At 53.2% G+C, this 20,849-nt stretch overlaps 1 protein-coding gene across 12 annotated transcripts in view; it reads left to right on the top strand.

Moving 5' to 3' along the window:
- The window catches only part of mical1 (microtubule associated monooxygenase, calponin and LIM domain containing 1), a 204,904-nt gene that overhangs the window by 166,097 nt on the left and 17,958 nt on the right, over nt 1-20,849 (top strand). For all 12 annotated transcript variants that reach the window (XM_038819533.1, XM_038819540.1, XM_038819539.1 and 9 more), the window contains one exon: nt 10,451-10,544. In XM_038819533.1, the coding sequence (XP_038675461.1) occupies nt 10,451-10,544 (94 nt within the window). The remainder of the gene's footprint in view (nt 1-10,450; nt 10,545-20,849) is intronic.

Here is a 20,849-nt window from a genome sequence, read left to right as displayed (position 1 = left end):
ATATATCCCATGCTGGAGTGTGATATACCCCATGCTGGAGTGTGATATACCCCGTACTGGAATGTGATATACCCCATACTGGAGTGTGATATACCCCATGCTGGAGTGTGATATACCCCGTACTGGAATGTGATATATCCCATACTGGAGTGTGATATATCCCATGCTGGAGTGTGATATATCCCATGCTGGAATGTGATATACCCCATACTGGAGTGTGATATACCCCATGCTGGAGTGTGATATACCCCGTACTGGAATGTGATATACCCCATGCTGGAGTATGATATATGTCCATACTGGAATGTGATATACGCCATACTGGAATGTGATATACGCCATACTGGAGTGTGATATATCCCATGCTGGAGTGTGATATACCCCATGCTGGAGTGTGATATACCCCGTACTGGAATGTGATATATCCCATGCTAGAGTGTGATATACCCCTATGCTTGAGTGCGATATATCACCATACTGCAGTGTGATATACGCCCATGCTGGAGTATGATATATGTCCATACTGGGGTGTGATGTATCCCCATGCTTGAGTGTGATATACACCCATACAAGAGTGTGATATATCCCCATACTGGAGCTAACTATACACCATGATGGGTTAGCTGCAAGCAGTCCCTCTACAGGTTTCCAAGAGCTGGATGTGCTATTGATGAGCTGGTTAATGGTAAGGGACCTCAACATATTCAGAAGAGTTGGGGAAAGGGCAACTTCTATTTCCACCAATAGTGCCTCCCATTGGGCACCAACACACCGAGCAAAGTGCCAATTGGGCATCTTACTATTCAAAATAGGTGCAGCGTGAGTGGGCTAATTGCCTTTCTGAATACAATTGGTGGTTTTGATGATGGAAATCAACAGATTTAAGGGTTGTGATAAAAACAAAAACTGCTGATTCTCAGCAGACGAGGCAGCAGCTGTGAAGAAAAGAAGAGTTTGGGAGGGATTCTCTGTTGGCTAATGCCAAAATCGCAAAACGTGATTGGACGGAGAATACGTTCCAATGCCAAAACCACGGCGGGCGCTGATTTGACGGCAAATCGCAATTCTCCGTCACCTTGACAGCGGCAACAATGCGGCCTGGATCGCACGTACAGTAAACACCGTTTGCATATCATTAGCGGACCTGACCCAGTATTCTCCTGGGCTTTCGTGATTCTCCGCCTCCATTGGGCCGAGTTCCCATAGGCGCAGTTCACTTCTGCTTTTAAAAATCGTGAAACCGCCATTGTGACTGATGAAGGAGAGAGACAGAGGAGGTAGGATACAGAGGTGCGAGTGTGGGCTGCCGCGTCGGATATTGGCCAGGTTGGCTGAGTGGGGGGGGTGGTGTGACCCGGCCAAGCCATGGGAGGGGGGAGGGGATATGGGAGAACAGGCTGAGTGACTCGAGTGACATAACTCCACAGGACTGGGGCAGTGTCCAGTCACAGACCGCACTGCCCCGGCTTGTAAGGCAGCCATCTTACTGCACATCCCACTGACCATCCAGCTTGGTCCCTGGTTCTGCAGAGTGACACAGGTCGTATGGGTACCCCCAACCCTGCACCCAACCCTCTGCCATAGCCCTATCCTCACCCGGCCGCCACCCGCTGGTGGCCCACTTAGGGCAGCGCCCTGTAGCCCCTACATGGGCGTGGGTGGGAGGCAGGTTGGCTCCTGGGCAACAGGGGTTATCCACTGCAGTTATCGGTGATGCCACCTATCTGGAGGCCACAGATCTATGTGGAGACCCGCTACAATGATGCCCATACAGCGACCGGGGGTGCTTTGGCCTCCTGAAGGGGTGGTTTAGGTGTCTGGACTATTCCGGAGGGGCTGTCCAGTATGATGCTGAGAGGTTCGCCTGCATCGTGGTGGCCTGTTGCGTCCTCCACAGCATTGCGCAGGAGAGGGGCGATGTGCTAGAGGAGCAGGAGGAACACCAGACCTTGTCCAATGAGGAGGATGTGGGTGAGTGGGAGGATGGGCAGGGCATTGAGAACAGGCAGGCATGGGACGCCGCACAACCTGTGTGCCAGGGCCAATGTGCATGGGACGCTCTGATTGCCTTGAGGTTCACCAGCTGGGGGAGGGGTGGTGAGACTGCCCAGGGACACAAACGCTGCATTCCAACCCCCACTCACCTCCCAATCTCCCCCCCCACCCCGGACGACCCCCTTGCCTGCATCCCCTCCGCTATTCATACTTTTAAAAAAAATTTAGAGTACCCAATTATTTTTTCCAATTAAGGGGCAATTTAGCGTGGCCAATCTACCTATCCTGCACATCTTTGGGTTGTGGGGGTGAAACCCACGCAGACACGGGGAGAATGTGCAAACTCCACACGGACAGTGACCCAGAGCCGGGATTCGAACCCGGGTCCTCAGCGCCATAGGCAGCAATGCTAACCACTGTGCCACCGTGCTGCCCCTCCGCTATACATACCTGTCGCAATATGGGGTGGGGCCCTGGGTTGGCAGCAACACCGGGTCTGGTCCATGGGATAGAGGATGATGATAACCCGCTTTGCAATGAGCTCTGGTGCTCCACATCATTTGACAATGCCTGACTCCTGCTCACGGTAGTGCTTTCCACCATCCACCTGGGTGATCCCTGCATGCACGCTGGCCATTCCATCACACGGTGGTGGGGATGGTTGTGGGGGGGGGCAGGCCATCCACAGCATCTACCCATTCCTCCCCCCCTCTCTGGCGAGCCCAGACCAGCCCACTCCTCGCACCCATCTGAAAGAGCACTGAGACAGGTTATACCAGTGTTAACAGTTGTTCAATGTCACAACATACATACAGATTTGTGATCAAGCCCCTATAATTAAACTGTGCCCTGCAGCCGCACCAACTTAACTAGCGTCTAACTTTCTGACCTTATGGGCCCTAACGTTACATCTTGGTGGTTCCCCAGTTGGTACAGCAGGAGTGGAGGCGGCCTCTTTAGATTCCTTCCCTGCGACCTAGGTCCCTGTTGGCTGCCGTCTTCTGGGGTGACCGGGCCTGGATGGACCCAGCTGCTACTCGGGCGACTCAGGTAGCGTGGCGCTGCCCTGTTCTGCCTGTTGCCCAGCAGATGCCCCAGGGACAGGAGGGGGGAGGGGGAGGTCGAGGTGCTGCAGTATTCCAGCTCCCCATTGGGAGTCTCCGGCAAGGGCCCCATTACTTCCCCCTCCCTCAGGGTGCCCGATGACCCCCAGGCTACTCCATAGGATGGGAGTGTGAGGGGAGCTATTCCCTGAGGCTCCCCACTCCCCCCTCCCCCCCCCCCCCCCCCACGCCACCCCCCCCCCCCCCACCCCGCCCAACCTGGCACTGCCAGTACTGGCGGCCCGCTCTGGTCTTGAACAGGGTCTGCATGCTCGTAGCCATGGCGCACATGGAGTGGACCATCACCGTCTGGGACTACGCAACATCATCCGTTGACTTCCTCTGAGTTTGTGTGACATCAGCCACTGACTGAGCCATCTCCCCCTGGGATTGGCCACCTCCCTCCGTGTCTGCACCACATTGGCTAGCACTTGGGCAATGCCGCTGACGTTCTTAGCCATGGCCTGCTGTGACTGGGCCACGCTCAGGAATGCCGCTGCTGTCATTTCCAGGTGGCTCTGGCACATGGTTGCCTGTTAGACACCTTGGCCATGCCAATCCATAGCCAAAACCCTCGTCCCCCAAGGCCTCCACCCCGGATGCCACCCGTGCGGTGTTGGTCTGGGTGGCACACATGACCGCCACTACCTCCTGCTCCTGCACACGCTTGGATTCCTCCAACTCCCCTTGAAGGTACTGGATGCTCGCCGACATCCCCTCATGTAGTGCCTGGCTCTGTGACTGCACCGCCACAATCATAGAACATAGAACAGTACAGCACAGAACAGGCCCTTCGGCCCTCAATGTTGTGCCGAGCCATGATCACCCTACTCAAACCCACGTATCCACCCTATACCCGTAACCCAACAATCCCCCCATTAACCTTACTTTTATTAGGACACTACGGGCAATTTAGCATGGCCAATCCACCTAACCCGCACATCTTTGGACTGTGGGAGGAAACCGGAGCACCCGGAGGAAACCCACGCACACAGGGGGAGGACGTGCAGACTCCACACAGACAGTGACCCAGCCGGGAATCGAACCTGGGACCCTGGAGCTGTGAAGCATTTATGCTAACCACCATGCTACCCTGCTGCACCAGACTATCTGCACCAGAAGCCCGAAACCCTTCTGGACGGCAGCTTGTACCTGGGGTTCGCCCCTCAGGTATTTCTACCTCCACCTGGTTTAGCACAGTGGGCTAAACAACTGGCTTGTAATACAGAACAAGGCCAGCAGAGTGGGTTCAATTCCCGTATCGGCCTCCCACGAACAGGCGCCGGAATGCGGCGACTAAGGGCTTTTCACAGTAACTTAATTGAAGCCTACTTGTGACAGTAAGCAATTATTATTATTATTACTTGCTGTACCGGATCAGCTGTGTGGTGAGCACCAGGAGCCTCTTCACTAAAGTGCCCAACCGAAGTGAGTGTCTCTGGGATGTTGGAGGGCCACGGACACAGCTGTGACAGGAAATCAGTGACATCACCGGACTCGTGTCCTGCGTCTCGGGTGGAGGGTTGCCATGAACAAACAAAGAACAAAGAAAAGTACAGCACAGGAACAGGCCCTTCGGCCCGCCAAGTCTGTGGCGACCATGCTGCCCGTCTAAACTAAAATCTTCAACACTTCCTGGGTCGTATCCCTCTATTCCCATCCTATTCATGTATTTGTCAAGATGCCCCTTAAACGTTACTATCGTCCCTGCTTCCACCACTTCCTCTGGCAGCGAGGCACCCACTATCCTCTGTGTAAAAAACTTGCCTCGTACATCTGCTCTAAACCTTGCCCCTCGCACCTTAAACCTATGCCCCCTAGTAATTGACCCCTCTACCCTGGGAAAAAGCCTCCGACTATCCACCCTGTCTATGCCCCTCATAATTTTGTAGACCTCTATCAGGTCACCCCTCAACCTCCGTCGTTCCAGTGAGAACAAACCGAGTTTATTCAACCGCTCCTCATAGCTAATGCCCTCCATACCAGGCAACATCCTGGTAAATCTCTTCTGCACCCTCTTTGAAGCCTCCACATCCTTCTGGTAATGTGGCGACCAGAATTGAACACTATACTCCAAGTGTGGCCTAACTAAGGTTCTATACAACTGCAACATGACTTGACAATTCTTATACTGAATGCCCCAGCCAATGAAGGCAAGCATGCCCGATGCCTTCTTGACTACCTTCTCCACCTGTGTTGCCCCTTTCAGTGACCTGTGGACCTGTACACCATGATCTCTCTGACTGTCAATACTCTTGAGGGTTCTACCATTCACTGTATATTCCTTACCTGCATTAGACCTTCCAAAATGCATGACCTCACACTTGTCCGGATTAAACTCAATCTGCCATCTCTCCGCCCAAGTCTCCAAACGATCTAAATCATGTTGTATCCTCTGACACTCCTCAATGCTATCCGCAATTCCACCAACCTTTGTGTCGTTTGCAAACGTACTAATCAGAGCTGCTCTCAGCGTCGCTGCACGGTTTACGGGGGGGGGGGAGGGCTGCAGCTGCAGCAGGGGACGCCAGATGCACCCGCCCCATCTCTGGCAGGTCCTGTAAGACACAAGACAAGATGCATGGTTAACTGTGGGCCGGGGGGGGGGGCGAGTTGGATGGTGGGGATGAGGGTGGTGTGGGGTTGAGGATGGGGATGAAGGCGAGGGTGGTGTGGGGGTGGTGTTGTGTGTGTGGGGGGGGGGGGGTGACACACGTATCATGGGGAACCGCAATTCATGCAGGGCCACTCTTCCTTGCTAGTACTCCACCTCAGAGACCTCCCTTTCCTCTGGGCCGCCGTCCACATCCAGGGCCCACTGCTCTGCTGTGGAGAGGGGAAGCAGGTCCAGCGGTCGCCCTTCAGTCTTCTTCCACTCTCGGCTTTTTCTGGGAGGTGACGGGGGCAAACAGTGTTAGAGAGTCTGACACATGCAGCCCAGGGGTGGGTAGCTGGTGGCCTCAGTAGCCAGAGCACCCGGCATGGTGGCCGATATGAGTTCTGGAATATGGTGCAGGGTGTGGGATTGGACGCCCTCCGGGTAGGGGGGGGGGTTACTGATGTGTGTGACGGGGGTAGGTGCCAGGAGCACTCACCCCGGCCGCCCTGAGGCGGTCATGCAGTTCTTTGTAGCACTGCTGTCCAGTCCGGACGTTGTTCCCCACGGCGCTGACCGTCTCTGCCACCTGCGCCCAGGCATGGTGAATGGCGGTGGCTGGCAGCCTTCTTCCCAGTCCAGGATACAATGTCATCTGCCTCTCCTCTACCATGTCTAGGAGGGTCTCGAGCTTGGTGTCCGTAAATCTCGGGTTCACTGTACTTGCTGCCATCTTGTTGGCTGGGATGGTGTGTGCGGGAAGTGAAGTGTGTATATGCGGCTGCAGCTTGTCGACCTCCTGAGTGCCAACCGCGGAAACCAGTGAATCCCATACCATTTCTCATTGGAATCGATTGTGTTCCATCTGGCACCAGTGCTAGCTCCTTAACAGTAGAAAAACCATTATAAGTGTGGCGCCAGATTAGCTATCGTGAAACGCCACCAATTCTGCGCCGGAGTCAACACTTATTCTGAGAAACGGAAACTCCTGCCCTTTATGTTCCAGGACATGATGACATTTCATTAGATCATAATGAACAGTAGTATTGAATAGTTGAGATGCCAGGATCGCTGAGTAATCTGAGCAGTTCATGTCATTAATATGGAGCTATTTCCTCCTGTGTTGAGCTGGTGTTTCCTCCTGTGTTGAGCTGCCATTTCCTCCTGTGTTGAACTGGCGTTTCCTCCTGTATTGAGCTGGCGTTTCCTCCTGTGTTGAGCTGGGGATTCCTCCTGTGTTGACCCGGCGCTACCTACCGTATTTCCTCCTGTGTTGAGCTGGCGTTTCCTCCTGTGTTGAGCTGGCGTTTCCTCCTGTGTTGAACTGGCATTTCCTCCTGTGTTGAGCTGGCGTTTCCTCCTGTATTGAACTGGCGTTTCCTCCTGTATTGAGCCTGCGCTACCTCCTGCGTTTCCTCCTGTGTTGAGCTGGCATGTCCTCCTGTGTTGAACTGGCGTTTCCTCCTGTGTTGAGCTGGCGTTTCCTCCTGTGTTGAACTGCCGTTTCCTCCTGTGTTGAGCCGGCGTTTCCTCCTGTGTTGAGCTGGGATTTCCTCCTGTGTTGAGCTGGGATTTCCTCCTGTGTTGAGCCGGCGTTTCCTCCTGTGTTGAGCTGGCGTTTCCTCCTGTGTTGAGCTGGCGTTTCCTCCTGTATTGAGCTGGAGTTACCTCCTGTGTTGAGCTGACGTTTCCTCCTGTGTTGAGCTGACGTTTCCTCCTGTGTTCAACTGGCGTTTCCTCCTGTGTTGAGCTGGCGTTTCTCCTGTGTTGAGCTGGTATTTCCTCCTGTGTTGAACTGGCGTTTCCTCCTGTGTTGAGCCGGCGTTTCCTCCTGTGTTTAGCTGGCGTTTCCTCCTGTGTTTAGCTGGCGTTTCCTCCTGTGTTGAACTGGCGTTTCCTCCTGTGTTGAGCCGGCGTTTCCTCCTGTGTTGAGCCTGCGCTACCTCCTGCGTTTCCTCCTGTGTTGAACTGGCGTTTCCTCCTGTGTTGAACTGGCGTTTCCTCCTGTGTTGAGCTGGCGTTACCCCCTGTGTTGAGCCTGCGCTACCTCCTGCATTTCCTCCTGTGTTGAACTGGCGTTTCCTCCTGTGTTGACCCGGCATTTCCTCCTGTGTTGAGCCGATGTTTTCTCCTGTGTTGAGCTGGCGTTTCCTCCTCTGTTGAGCTGGCGTTACCTCCTGTGTTGAGCCGGCGTTTCCTCCTGTGTTTAGCTGGCGTTTCCTCCTGTGTTGAACTGGCGTTTCCTCCTGTGTTGAACTGGCGTTTCCTCCTGTGTTGAGCCGGCGTTTCCTCCTGTGTTGAGCTGGCGTTGCCCCCTGTGTTGAGCCTGCGCTACCTCCTGCGTTTCCTCCTATGTTGAACTGGCGTTTCCTCCTGTGTTCAACTGGCGTTTCCTCCTGTGTTGAGCTGACGTTTCTTCCTGTGTTGAACTGGCGTTTCCTCCTGTGTTGAGCTGGCGTTTCCTCCTGTATTGAACTGGCGTTTCCTCCTGTATTGAGCCTGCGCTACCTCCTGCGTTTCCTCCTGTGTTGAGCTGGCATTTCCTCCTGTGTTGAACTGGCGTTTCCTCCTGTGTTGAGCTGGCGTTTCCTCCTGTGTTGAACTGCCGTTTCCTCCTGTGTTGAGCCGGCGTTTCCTCCTGTGTTGAGCTGGGATTTCCTCCTGTGTTGAGCTGGGATTTCCTCCTGTGTTGAGCCGGCGTTTCCTCCTGTGTTGAGCTGGCGTTTCCTCCTGTGTTGAGCTGGCATTTCCTCCTGTATTGAGCTGGCGTTACCTCCTGTGTTGAGCTGACGTTTCCTCCTGTGTTGAACTGGCGTTTCCTCCTGTGTTCAACTGCCGTTTCCTCCTGTGTTGAGCTGGCGTTTCTCCTGTGTTGAGCTGGTATTTCCTCCTGTGTTGAACTGGCGTTTCCTCCTGTGTTGAGCCGGCATTTCCTCCTGTGTTTAGCTGGCGTTTCCTCCTGTGTTGAACTGGCGTTTCCTCCTGTGTTGAGCCGGCGTTTCCTCCTGTGTTGAGCCTGCGCTACCTCCTGCGTTTCCTCCTGTGTTGAACTGGCGTTTCCTCCTGTGTTGAACTGGCGTTTCCTCCTGTGTTGAGCTGGCGTTACCCCCTGTGTTGAGCCTGCGCTACCTCCTGCATTTCCTCCTGTGTTGAACTGGCGTTTCCTCCTGTGTTGACCCGGCGTTTCCTCCTGTGTTGAGCCGATGTTTTCTCCTGTGTTGAGCTGGCGTTTCCTCCTCTGTTGAGCTGGCGTTACCTCCTGTGTTGAGCCGGCGTTTCCTCCTGTGTTTAGCTGGCGTTTCCTCCTGTGTTGAACTGGCGTTTCCTCCTGTGTTGAACTGGCGTTTCCTCCTGTGTTGAGCCGGCGTTTCCTCCTGTGTTGAGCTGGCGTTACCCCCTGTGTTGAGCCTGCGCTACCTCCTGCGTTTCCTCCTGTATTGAGCTGGCGTTACCTCCTGTGTTGAGCTGACATTTCCTCCTGTGTTGAACTGGCGTTTCCTCCTGTGTTGAACTGGTGTTTCCTCCTGTGTTGAGCTGACGTTTCCTCCTGTGTTGAACTGGCGTTTCCTCCTGTGTTGAACTGGCGTTTCCTCCTGTGTTGAACTGGCGTTTCCTCCTGTGTTGAGCTGGCGTTTCCTCCTGTGTTGAACTGGCGTTTCCTCCTGTGTTGAGCCGGCGTTTCCTCCTGTGTTTAGCTGGCGTTTCCTCCTGTGTTGAACTGGCGTTTCCTCCTGTGTTGAGCCGGCGTTTCCTCCTGCGTTGAGCCTGCGCTACCTCCTGCGTTTCCTCCTGTGTTGAACTGGCGTTTCCTCCTGTGTTGAACTGGCGTTTCCTCCTGTGTTGAGCTGGCGTTACCCCCTGTGTTGAGCCTGCGCTACCTCATGCGTTTCCTCCTGTGTTGAACTGGCGTTTCCTCCTGTGTTGAGCCGGCGTTTTCTCCTGTGTTGAGCTGGCGTTTCCTCCTCTGTTGAGCTGGCGTTACCTCCTGTGTTGAGCCGGCGTTTCCTCCTGTGTTTAGCTGGCGTTTCCTCCTGTGTTGAACTGGCGTTTCCTCCTGTGTTGAACTGGCGTTTCCTCCTGTGTTGAGCCGGCGTTTCCTCCTGTGTTGAGCTGGCATTACCCCCTGTGTTGAGCCTGCGCTACCTTCTGCGTTTCCTCCTGTATTGAGCTGGCGTTACCTCCTGTGTTGAGCTGACGTTTCCTCCTGTGTTGAACTGGCGTTTCCTCCTGTGTTCAACTGGCGTTTCCTCCTGTGTTGAGCTGGCGTTTCTCCTGTGTTGAGCTGGTATTTCCTCCTGTGTTGAACTGGCGTTTCCTCCTGTGTTGAGCCGGCGTTTCCTCTTGTGTTTAGCTGGCGTTTCCTCCTGTGTTGAACTGGCGTTTCCTCCTGTGTTGAGCCGGCGTTTCCTCCTGTGTTGAGCCTGCACTACCTCCTGCGTTTCCTCCTGTGTTGAACTGGCGTTTCCTCCTGTGTTGAACTGGCGTTTTCTCCTGTGTTGAGCCGGCGTTTCCTCCTCTGTTGAACCTGCGTGTTCTCCTATGTTGATCCTACGTGTTCTCTTGTGTTGAGTCTGCATTTTCTCCTGTGTTGATCCTGCATTTTCTCCTGTGTTGATCCTACGTGTTCTCTTGTGTTGAGCCTGCGTGTTCTCCTGTGTTGAGCCTGCGTTTTCTCCTGTGTTGAGCCTGCATTTTCTCCTGTGTTGAGCCTGCGTTTTCTCCTGTATTGAGCCTGCATTTTCTCCCTCAACTACAGATGATTCAGAGGCGGCTGGAAGAGATTGAACAGATGTTCCTTGAGTTGGAGAAGAGAGGCATTCAGCTCGAGCAGGAAATACGCAATAATAAAGGTAGGGATCACCAACCCTCCAATGCAATTACATTTTATAAAGCTCTCTTTGGGTAAATAGTGTGATAAGAATGTCTCCTGAATTTAAGGTCACTCCTGACACCGCTCCCTTACTGACACTTGTCTCTTTTCATGCTGTCTCTCCTTTCAGAGGGTGAATTAAGGTCTAGCAAACTTGTTATGGGTCAGGGTTTAGAGAACCCCAAAGTGTACCATGGAGTTCACCTGGCCCACAACTTTTATCAGAATGTGGTATGGGGAGCACACGGCCCACTCTACAGGTGTGGCACAGCAGAAATGGACCAGTATTTTTTAAAACAAAACAATGTTTATTCTATGAACTCAAGCTAACCTTTTTAAAATAAACAGTGAATATCTTAGCAACCAGTAATTCAAAGATAACCCCCAAAGACTACAACACTAAGTAACCTGTATGCTGTCCTTCTAACACCCAGAAGACTTAACAAATCTCTAAACAGAAGCACATCAGGGTTTACATTCAATACTGAAAACATTTCTAATTCTGAATTCACCAAATGATCAAGAGATAGTCCTTCATGGCAGAGAGATCAACAGTACAGCTGCTTTGGCTGACTTCAGCTGCCACACACTGAAATACAAAACCAAAAAGACGGAGCACACTCAAGCTTTCCCCAAAGTGAAACTAAAAAGCAGAACCAGAGCTCAGCTCCACCCACACTCTGACATCACTGCAGTAACATGAGCAGCGAACCATTTCTTAAAGCGACATTCTCATGAGAAACTTACTACTTGTTCAAAGGATTCTCTCACCTTGAACCTACAAAAACACGGAAATAAATAATACGACCAAGAGAAAGCTGTAGATAGCTTTCTATTCAGGCTGCCTCATTCCCTCTCTGTCTAGCTGCACTCTACTGGTTGGAATGTATCATTCCTGGGTTTGCTCTGATTTAATGGGAGTTTGATTCAAGATCTGATTGTGAGCCAACCCCAGAGTGACCCAATCAAAGACAAGGGCTCTTATAGGATTTTTCTTCCATCTTAAATGGCATGATGCCCAATCCACCACAGAGATTCCTCTCTGCCCCACGCAGCTCTCAAAGTGCTTCTTTAGATGTGACCTACTCTCCCTCTGAATTTTCACCCCCTCCATGTCTTCCCACCTTATGGATAGGGAACCCACTAGTATGGGAAATCCTAAACCAGCAACTAGAAGGTCAAGGGCAGCATGTGAATGGAACACCAGCACCTGGCAGAGCCCCCCAAGCCACACAGCATCCCGATTTGGAAATATATTGCCATTCCTTCACTGTCACTGTGCCAAAATCCTGGAACTTCCTCCCTAACAGCACAGTGGGTGTACCTACACCTCAGGGACTGCAGCGGTTCAAGAAGGCAGCTCACCACCAGTTTCCTCGAGTATCACTTTGGTGTGTACTGCCCATTTAGTACACTTTAAATGGCTCGCTGGCCATACACGTGAGTATCTTTTTATCTCCACCACTCCTTAAAGAAGGCTATGAACAATCTCCGTCTCAAGAAGAATCCCTCCTCGGATCCTCGAATGGCAAATACGAATTCCGCCAGGTCACTCACCCACCCTGCTGCCTTGGGCGGCTACGGATCCTGCCACTCTAACAAGATCCACCTCCGGGCTATCAGAGAGGCAAAGGCCAACCCATCAGCCTCTCTCGCCACCTGCACTCTCCGATGCTCCGACACCACGAATATCGCCACCCATGGGCTGGGGCCACCCTCACTCCCAAAATTTCCAATATAACCTCGGAAAAAAACCTCTCCAAATTCCACCAACTTCGGGCAAGACCAGAACATGTGAGTGTGGTTTACAGCCCCCTGAACACTGCCCACATTTATCTCCCCCCCCCCCCAGATAAAAAAAGAGTTCCGTGATACTGTTGTGTGCGCTTTATGCACCACTTTGAATTGAGTTAGGCTCAATCCTGCACAAGAGGAGGTCGAATTTACGCTCCACAGTGCCTTGCTCCATATCTCTGACTTCCGTTTGCTCTTCCTCTAACCTCCGTTTTACCTCCTTCACTGAGGCCTTTCCCTCTCCATTAACCCCCCATAAATATCATCTTAAGACAGAGAGCGGGTTTCTCCAATAATGGGGCTATGCCCCCACGCCGGCGTGAAAACCGGCGGCAACCACTCCGGCATCAACGGCCCCTGAAAATGAGGAATTCTCCCTTTTCTAGGTAGCGAGGTTGACACTGGAGTGGTTCCCGCAGCTCCAGCCGACGCCAAAGGGCCGGCACGAGTTCGCACCTGCGCAGAACGGCCACCGTATTTCCGCGCAAGTGCGGGGGTTTCCTTCTCTGCGCCGGCCGCCTGGCAATATGGCAGAGCCCTACAGGGGTCCGGCGCGGAGTAAAGTAGGCCCCCACGAAAGCAGCCCGCCCGCCAATCGGTAAGCCCCGATCGCGGACCAGGCCACCGTGGAGGGGTTGGATCCCCCCCCCGCCAAGATGGCCCCCGCATACTTAACTTCCAGATCCCGCCATGTGTGAGGTGAGTAATTCACGTCGGCGGACTGGGCCAAACCCATCGGCCACTCGGCCCATCAGGACCTGGAGAATTGCCGGGGAGGGGGGGCTGTCAACGGAAAATGGTGCCGGAGAATAGGGAAGACGGCAGCGCGGCGGGATTCACGCCTCCCCCCCCCCCACCCCCCCCCCCGTGGATTCTCCGGCCCGGCGCGGGTTCGGAGAATCCCAGCCATAATCTTTTCAAGCAATAACAAGGGTGGCAAATTTGGAAACGCAGCTCCTTCCTCCCAAAATCCCTGATTTTCAAATATCTCTCTGAAAACCTGCCCCCATACACGAAGCCACCTCCATCTGCTCCCTCACCAACCCTTCCTCTGCAACCCACTTCTGAACCTTCACCATGTTCGCCACCAAGTAGTAATTCAACAAATTCGGCCAATCCTCCTCTGCACCTGTCCCTATCCAAAAACACCTTCCTAACCTGAGGTACTCTACACGCCCATATATATTCTGAAATCAACCTATTTATCCACACTCTGAAAGACAAACAGAAATATTGGTAAGCCCTGTCACTTCACAGTCCGGACTCTCCCAGCCAACGAAAGAGGGAGAACATCTCACCTCTTGAAGTCCCCCTTTATCCCCTCCACCAAATTCAATTTATGTAACTGAGCTCAACTATGCGCAACCCTGATCCCCAGATGTCGAAAGCTCGACTTGAACAGCCGAAATGGCAACTTCTCCAAACCCCTCCCCTGCATCTGAGCATTAATCAGGACTATCTCGCTCTTTCCCACATTGAGTTTATACCCTGAGAACTGAGAACGCCACAAACTCTGTCAATACCCTCATAATCCTTTCCGTACTATCCACCGGGTCCGTGACGTACAACAGCAAGTCATCTGCATGCAGGGACACCTGATGTTTCATACCCCCTTTCTCTATACCCCTCCACCCTGTTGAAGCCCTAAGCACCATATCCAATGGCGTCACGAACCCCGATTGGTCCTCTCCTGTCACTCCCAGCACTCAGTCCTCCATGTGCGTTGCCAGCACCTTGGCCAACAACTTTGCATCTACATTCAAAAGCAATATCGGACGACACGGCCCACACTCCTCTGGATGCTTATCTTTCTTAAAAATAAGCAAAATTGATGCTTGTGCCAGTGGGCGGAAGCTCCCCTTTATTAAACAAATCGTTAAACTATCAGAGGCCCCAGCTCAGTAGCACCCTTTTCATGGAATTCCGCTGGAAATCCATCCAGACTTTGTCGACCATTTGGCCTTCCCAGACTTTGTCGACCAAAAACACCTCATTACCTCCTCCAGCCCAACTGGAGCATCCAGGCACTGCACCTCCCCCCAGCCCCCGCCACCCCTGCCCCAGGGTCATCGACCTGCCAGTCCTCGGTAGAAGACCTCAAATACTCCATTCATCTTACTCAGCTCACTGACCACACTGCCGCCCGGGACCCTTATCTGCCCAATGGTGCGCAAGCAGCTTACTGGCCTTCTCCCCATGCTCGTAAAATGACCCTCTAATCCGGCGCAACTGCCCCACTGCCTTCCCAGTAGACAAAAGTTCAAACTCCATCTGGAGCTTCTTCCTCTCTTTCAACAACCTGAGGCATCGCATGCCACCGATCCACCGCTAACATGAATTCCACCAGCATCTGCCTATCCGACCGCTCCACCTTACTCTATGTGCCTTGATCGAAATAAGCTCACCCCCGAATTACCGCCTTCAGCGCCTCCCGCAGCATGGAGGCAGCAACCTCCTCACTTTCCTTAAATTCCATATCGGTACGTATACAATCCCACATCAAGCCTCCAAGGGCTGTTTAGCTCACAGGGCTAATCGCTGGCTTTGAAAGCAGACCACGGCAAGCCAGCAGCACGGTTCGATTCCCGTAACAGCCTCCCCGAACAGGCGCCGGAATGTGGCGACTAGGGGCTTTTCACAGTAACTTCATTTGAAGCCTATTCGTGACAATAAGCGATTTTCATTTTCATTTCATTTCACTGCCGTCACTGGGAACCCCACTTTTCTACACACAAATCTACAAAATGCAGCACATGATCCAATCGCCGAATACTCTGCCCCAGCACACTTTGCCAACAACGTCTTGTCCATAACAAAGAAATCGATTCAGAAACACCCGATGCACATGTGAGAAGAATGAATATTCCTTCGCTCTCGGTTGCCCAAACCCCCACGGATCCAGTCCTTCCATTCACTCCAAACCCCAACAATTCCCTTGCCATCACCAACACCTTCATAGACTTGGAGCACAACCAATCCAGCCTAGGATCCAGAACCGTGTTAAAATCTTACCATAATCAACCGATGCAAGTCTAAGTTCGGAACCTTCGTCAACACTCTCTTCATGAAATCCACATTGTCCCAGTTGGAGGTGTAGACATTCACCAACACCACGGGCACCCCCTCTAGTCTCCCGCTCATCATGACATAGCTACCCCTGAGTCCCCCACTGTACTAGTCACTGAGAAAACCAACGCCTTACTAATTAACACCACAGTCTCCCTCGCCTTCATATCCAACCCTGAATGAAACACTTTCCCCATCCAGCCTTTCCTCAACCTCTTATGGGGTGGGATTCTCTGACTCCCCCCGCCAGGTCACAGAATCGCCGGGGGGCGGCGTGAATCCCGCCCCGCCACTCTGACGCTGGCTGCCAAATTCTCCGGAGCCAGTTTTCGGGCGGGTTCATGCCGCGCCGATCGAGGACCGAAGCCAGCGGACCCCCCACCCCTGGCAATTCTCCGAGCCCCAATGGGCCGAGTAGCCGCCCGTTTTCGGCCAGTCCCTCCCACCGGCGTGAAATGGACATGGTCCATCCCAGGTGGACCTGGTTTGGAGGGCGGCTAGCGGAGTCCCTGGGGAGATGCGGGGGGATCCGGCCCCTGGGGGCAGGGGGTGGGGGCCTCCACAGTGGTCTGGCCTGCGATCGGGGCCCACCGATCAGCGGGTGGACCTGCGCCGTGAGAGCACTCTTTCCCTCCGCGCCGGCCTCTGAAAGGATCCGCCATGGCCAGCGCAGAGAAGAAACCCCCCTGCGCATGCACAGACAACACGCTGGCAGTTCTGCACATGCACCAGAACACAACGGCGGTTCTGCGCATTCGGCAACTCGCGCAGGCCCACGGCTGCCCATGCCTACCCTGCCACTGTCGGCCTAGCCCCTGGAAGTGCAGAGGATTCCGCAACTTCCAGGCGGCCCGACGCCGGAGTGGTTGGCGCCGCTCTTGGTGTCAGGCCGTCCCGCCAATTGCGGGAGAATCCCAGCCGTGGTCTTTCATCTTCAGGTGTGTCTCCTGCATAAAAATCACATCTGCCTTCAAGCTCTTTAAATGAGAAAAAACAAGGGACTGCTTGATCGGTCCATTCAGACGCCCATCGTTCCATGAGACCAGTCTGGTCAGGGGGCTTCACACACCCTCACCCCGATCAGCCATATCCAATTTTCAATGGAGTCCCCCAGGCCTCTGAGTCGCACACCACCCAGGTTGCCTCAAGATGGCTGCCACCAACCCCTTCCAACCACCTCCTCTGACAAAAAGCCTTTGACGTCAGCCACTCCACCCTCCCCACCCCAAAAAAAGAAATCTGCTGACCCACCCTCCCATCCCAAGCCCCAAACAGAGAAACCAGAAAAACAGATAAAACAACCTCAATCCCCCCTCCCCCATAACCCACCACAACTCTCCCCCTCACTTCATTCCATTAACTAGCAAACCTGCTAGCATAGTAGCCCCTGTCCGAGACAAAGGAATGCGCTTCGTTTATGAAAATGAAAATCACTTATTGTCACGAGTAGGCTTCAATGAAGTTACTGTGAAAAGCCCCTAGTCGCCACATTCCAGCGGCACATTGTTCGGGGAGGCTGGTACGGAAATTGAATCGTGCTGCTGTCCTGCCTTGGTCTGCTTTAAAAGCTAGCGATTTAGCCCAGTGTGCTAAACCAGCCCCTTTATACAGCACGTTTATAACGTGGCCCCCTTATTCCTGCCCTGGCCCGGCTTATCATCAGGTTGCACCAAGCACCTCCCCCCCCCCCTCCCCTCCCCGATGCTGCCCACCAAACCCCACATACTGTGATATTCCCAACACCAACACCCCCAAATGCAGGGAGGGAAGTAGTACAAACTTCAACCTTCAACATAATTAACAATAGAGTGGGTAATACTAACAAAACATACTTAACAACTGTGCATTAAAACATACCATCTCTTCCCCCCCCCCCCCCCCCCCCCCCCACCCCCTCCCACTGAATAAAATGTCCTCAGTCCAGCGAACCTGCCCAAAATGCAAAGTCTTCAAATATCCCTCTTGCCCAAGGTCCCTTAAAAAGTTACTCGCCTCCTCCGGCGTATCGAAGTAATGCTCCTTTCCCCCATGCATGACCCACAGGCCAGCAGGGTGCAACATCCCTGACCCGCATCTTGTTCCTGAACAGGGCCACCTTTTCCCTATTAAACCCAGCCCTTCACTGAGCCAGCTCTGCTCCCAAGTCCTGATAAATACAAACCGCATGGCCTTCCCAGGTGCTTTCCTGCATCCTCTTCGCCCACCTCTGAATCTTCTCATTGTCCGGGTACCGGTGTAGCCTCACGATAATTGTCCGCGGCAACTCCCCTGCTCTCGGCTTCCTCCTCAACGACCGATGTGCCTGATCCACCTCAGGAGGGTGGTCGAAAGCCCCTTCCCCCACCAAGTTCTTGAACATCTTGGCTACATATTCTATGGCCCTCTTTCCCTCAATACCTTTGGGCAGCCCCACGATCCTCAGGTACTGTCTCCTTGAGCAGTTCTCTAAGTTGTTGACCTTCTCCCTCAACCTTTTCTTGTCATCTGCCTCCAATGAGGCAATCGATCCTCATGGTTAGTCACCGTCTCCTCCACTTTTTGGATCGATACACTCTGCACCTCCCACCTCTGCTCCACTCTCTCCAGGACTGCCTGAATCAGCTCTGCCACCTTCGCCAGGTCCTCTGAAGCCATCTGCCTGGTTTTTAAAAAAATTTATTTTTATTCCAATTTTTGCATAATATCAACAACAAAAAGACAGAATTTTTTTTTTTTACAAAGAACAGAAAGAACAGTCCCCCCCCCCCCCCCCCCTACCCCCGCGCATACACAGCGGAAGAGATGAACTAACACCCATCATTCCCCCAAAACATCTGCCCGTCCCTTCAATAGACAGGACAGAACCCCCCCCGCATATACACAGAAGAGGAAATGAATTAATGCCCGACATTGGCACAGAACAACTATGCCCGTCCCTTTAGTACAAAACAACAAAACATCCCCCCCCTCCGTCCCTCCCTCTCCCCCACCTCCCTCCCTCCCCACCTCCCTCCCTCCCCCCTCCGTCCCTCCCCCTCCTTCCCTCCCTCCCTCCCCACCTCCCTCCCTCCCTCACCCTCCGCCCCTCCCTCTCCCCCCCCTCCCTCCCTCCCCCCCTCCGTCCCTCCCCCTCCTTCCCTCCCTCCCTCCCCACCACCCTCCCTCCCACCCCCTCCCCCCTCCCCCCTCCCTCCCCTCCTCCCTCCCGCCGCACCCTGGGTTGCTGCTGGCCTGTTTCTATCGTTCTGCCAGGAATGGCTGCCACCTCCTGAAAAACCCCTGCACTGATCCCCTTAGGGCAAATTTCACCTTCTCTAGCTTGAGACACCCTGCCATGTCGTTGACCCAGGCCTCCACGCTTGGGGGCCTCGCGTCCTTCCACTGAAGAAGAATCCTCCGCCGGGCTACCAGGGACGCAAAGGCCAGAACAACGGCCTGTTTCGCCTCCTGCACTCCCAGCTCCTCCGCAACCCCAAATACTGCGAGCCCCCAGCCTGGATTGACCCTGGATCTTACCACCCTCGACAACGTCCCTGCCACGCCTTTCTAAAATTCCCCCAATGCTGGACATGCCCAGAACATATGGGCATGATTTGCTAGGCTCCCAGAGCACCTCATACACCTGTCCTCACTCCCAAAGAACCGGCTCATCCTTGTCCCGGTCATGTGAGCCCTGTGCAGCACCTTAAACTGTATGAGGCCAAGCCTCGCACAAGAAGAGGAGTTCACCCTCCCCAGGGCGTCCGCCCACGTCCCCTCCTCAATCTCCTCGCCCAGCTCCTCCTCCCATTTACCCTTCAACTCCTCAACCGAGGCCTCGTCCATCTCCTGCATCACTTGGTACGCCGCCGAGATTCTCCCCTCCCCAACCCACACCCCCGAGAGCACCCTGTCCTGGACCCCACGCGGCGGCAGCAGAGGGAACCCCGTCTGCCTGTTTTTTAAACACAGCCTTAAGGAATTCGACCAACTGCCCCGTCGACCATTGTGTGGGTAACGCCATCTTTTCCCCTGCTGTCCCACGCGCGTCCTCCTGGTCTGAAGATTGCCCCTTATTTGACACACTCCTCGTCTGGTACTCCTTTCAACATTCCCCACTGAAGGAGAATACTTTGCCGCCACCGGAATTTGCAGGTATCTTAAAGGAAGTAATGCATATATGTGGCCTGTTTGCTCCCTGGTTATAGCATGGCCGCTCACCCACACAGCTTGGACGGAATGATACTCACCATCCGTCTTCTCAACAGAAACTAGAGTTGGGCAATAAATATTGGGCATGCCACCAACACACCAGAAATGATAAAGAATGGTTGACGCTTTGGGTTCATTGACTTACTGTGGAAATGGGAGACAGTTATCCTCTTCAATTGATGCAAGGCAACTTGCCTTCCAACAAAGCGTTGCACTGTACCATGACCAATAGGCTTCCCAATCCGATAGACATCATAGCAGCCTACCTGTGCCGTGCAAATGCAAATCTGGAAGTGAACACTCCCTTCAGGAGGGAGAGAGAGGCGAATAGAAGAATTGGGGAAAAACTGTGATTGTCCTCATTCTCCTATAAGCCTGCACCTTTTACTGCCTCATGTGTGCTTAGGGTTGTCACTTTCTGATTGGCCACATTTCTGAAGATTTCATCTTTTTTATTTATATATATAAATTATTATAGCTCAAATTCATTTACGGGATCTGCCGTCGCTGTTCAGGCAAGAATTTATTGCCTAATTCCTAGCTACTGTCCACAAGGTGGGGGTGAGCTGCCTTCTTGAACCACTGCAGTCCCTAAGGTCTAAGTACACCCACTGTGCTGTTAGGGAGGGAGTTCCAGGATGTTACCCCAGCGACAGTGAAGGAACGGTGATTATTTCCTACAGTGGCTTGAAGGGGAACCTCCAGGTGGTGAGGTCCACAGGTTTCTGCTGCTCTTGTCCTTCTAGATGGTAGTGGTTGTGGGCTTGGAAGATGCTGCCTAAGGAACCTTGGTGTGTTACTGTAATGCATCTTGTAGATGGTACACACGGCTGTTCATCTGTGGCGGAGGGATTGAATGTTTGTGGAAGGGGGAGCAATCAAGCGGGCTGCTTTGTCCAGGATGCTGTCGAGCTTCTTGAGTGTTGTTGGAGCTGCACTCATTCAGGCAAGTGGAGAGTATTCCGTTACACTCCTGACTTGTGCCTTGTAGATGATGGACAGGCTTTGGGGGTCAGGAGGTGAGTTAGTCACTGTAGGATTCCTAGCCTTTAGCCTCCCTGGTAGCCACAGTATTAATATAGCTAGTTCAGTACAGTTTCTGAATGGTAACCATCAGGATGTCCCATGACCTTTCACCCCCACTTGGTCGAACAGCCACTTTTATACATTTCTAATATCTTTATAACTATTACATAGAAATGTTCAGCTAAAATTGGGAAACAATATGTGATGATTTTCCTTTCCAATGGTGCTA

The sequence above is a fragment of the Scyliorhinus canicula genome, chromosome 15 (genome assembly GCF_902713615.1).
Source record: "Scyliorhinus canicula chromosome 15, sScyCan1.1, whole genome shotgun sequence".
Classification (NCBI taxonomy): Eukaryota; Metazoa; Chordata; class Chondrichthyes; order Carcharhiniformes; family Scyliorhinidae; genus Scyliorhinus; species Scyliorhinus canicula.
The sequence above is the reverse complement of the archived record's forward strand: the minus strand, read 5'-3'. Positions and strand labels throughout refer to the sequence as shown.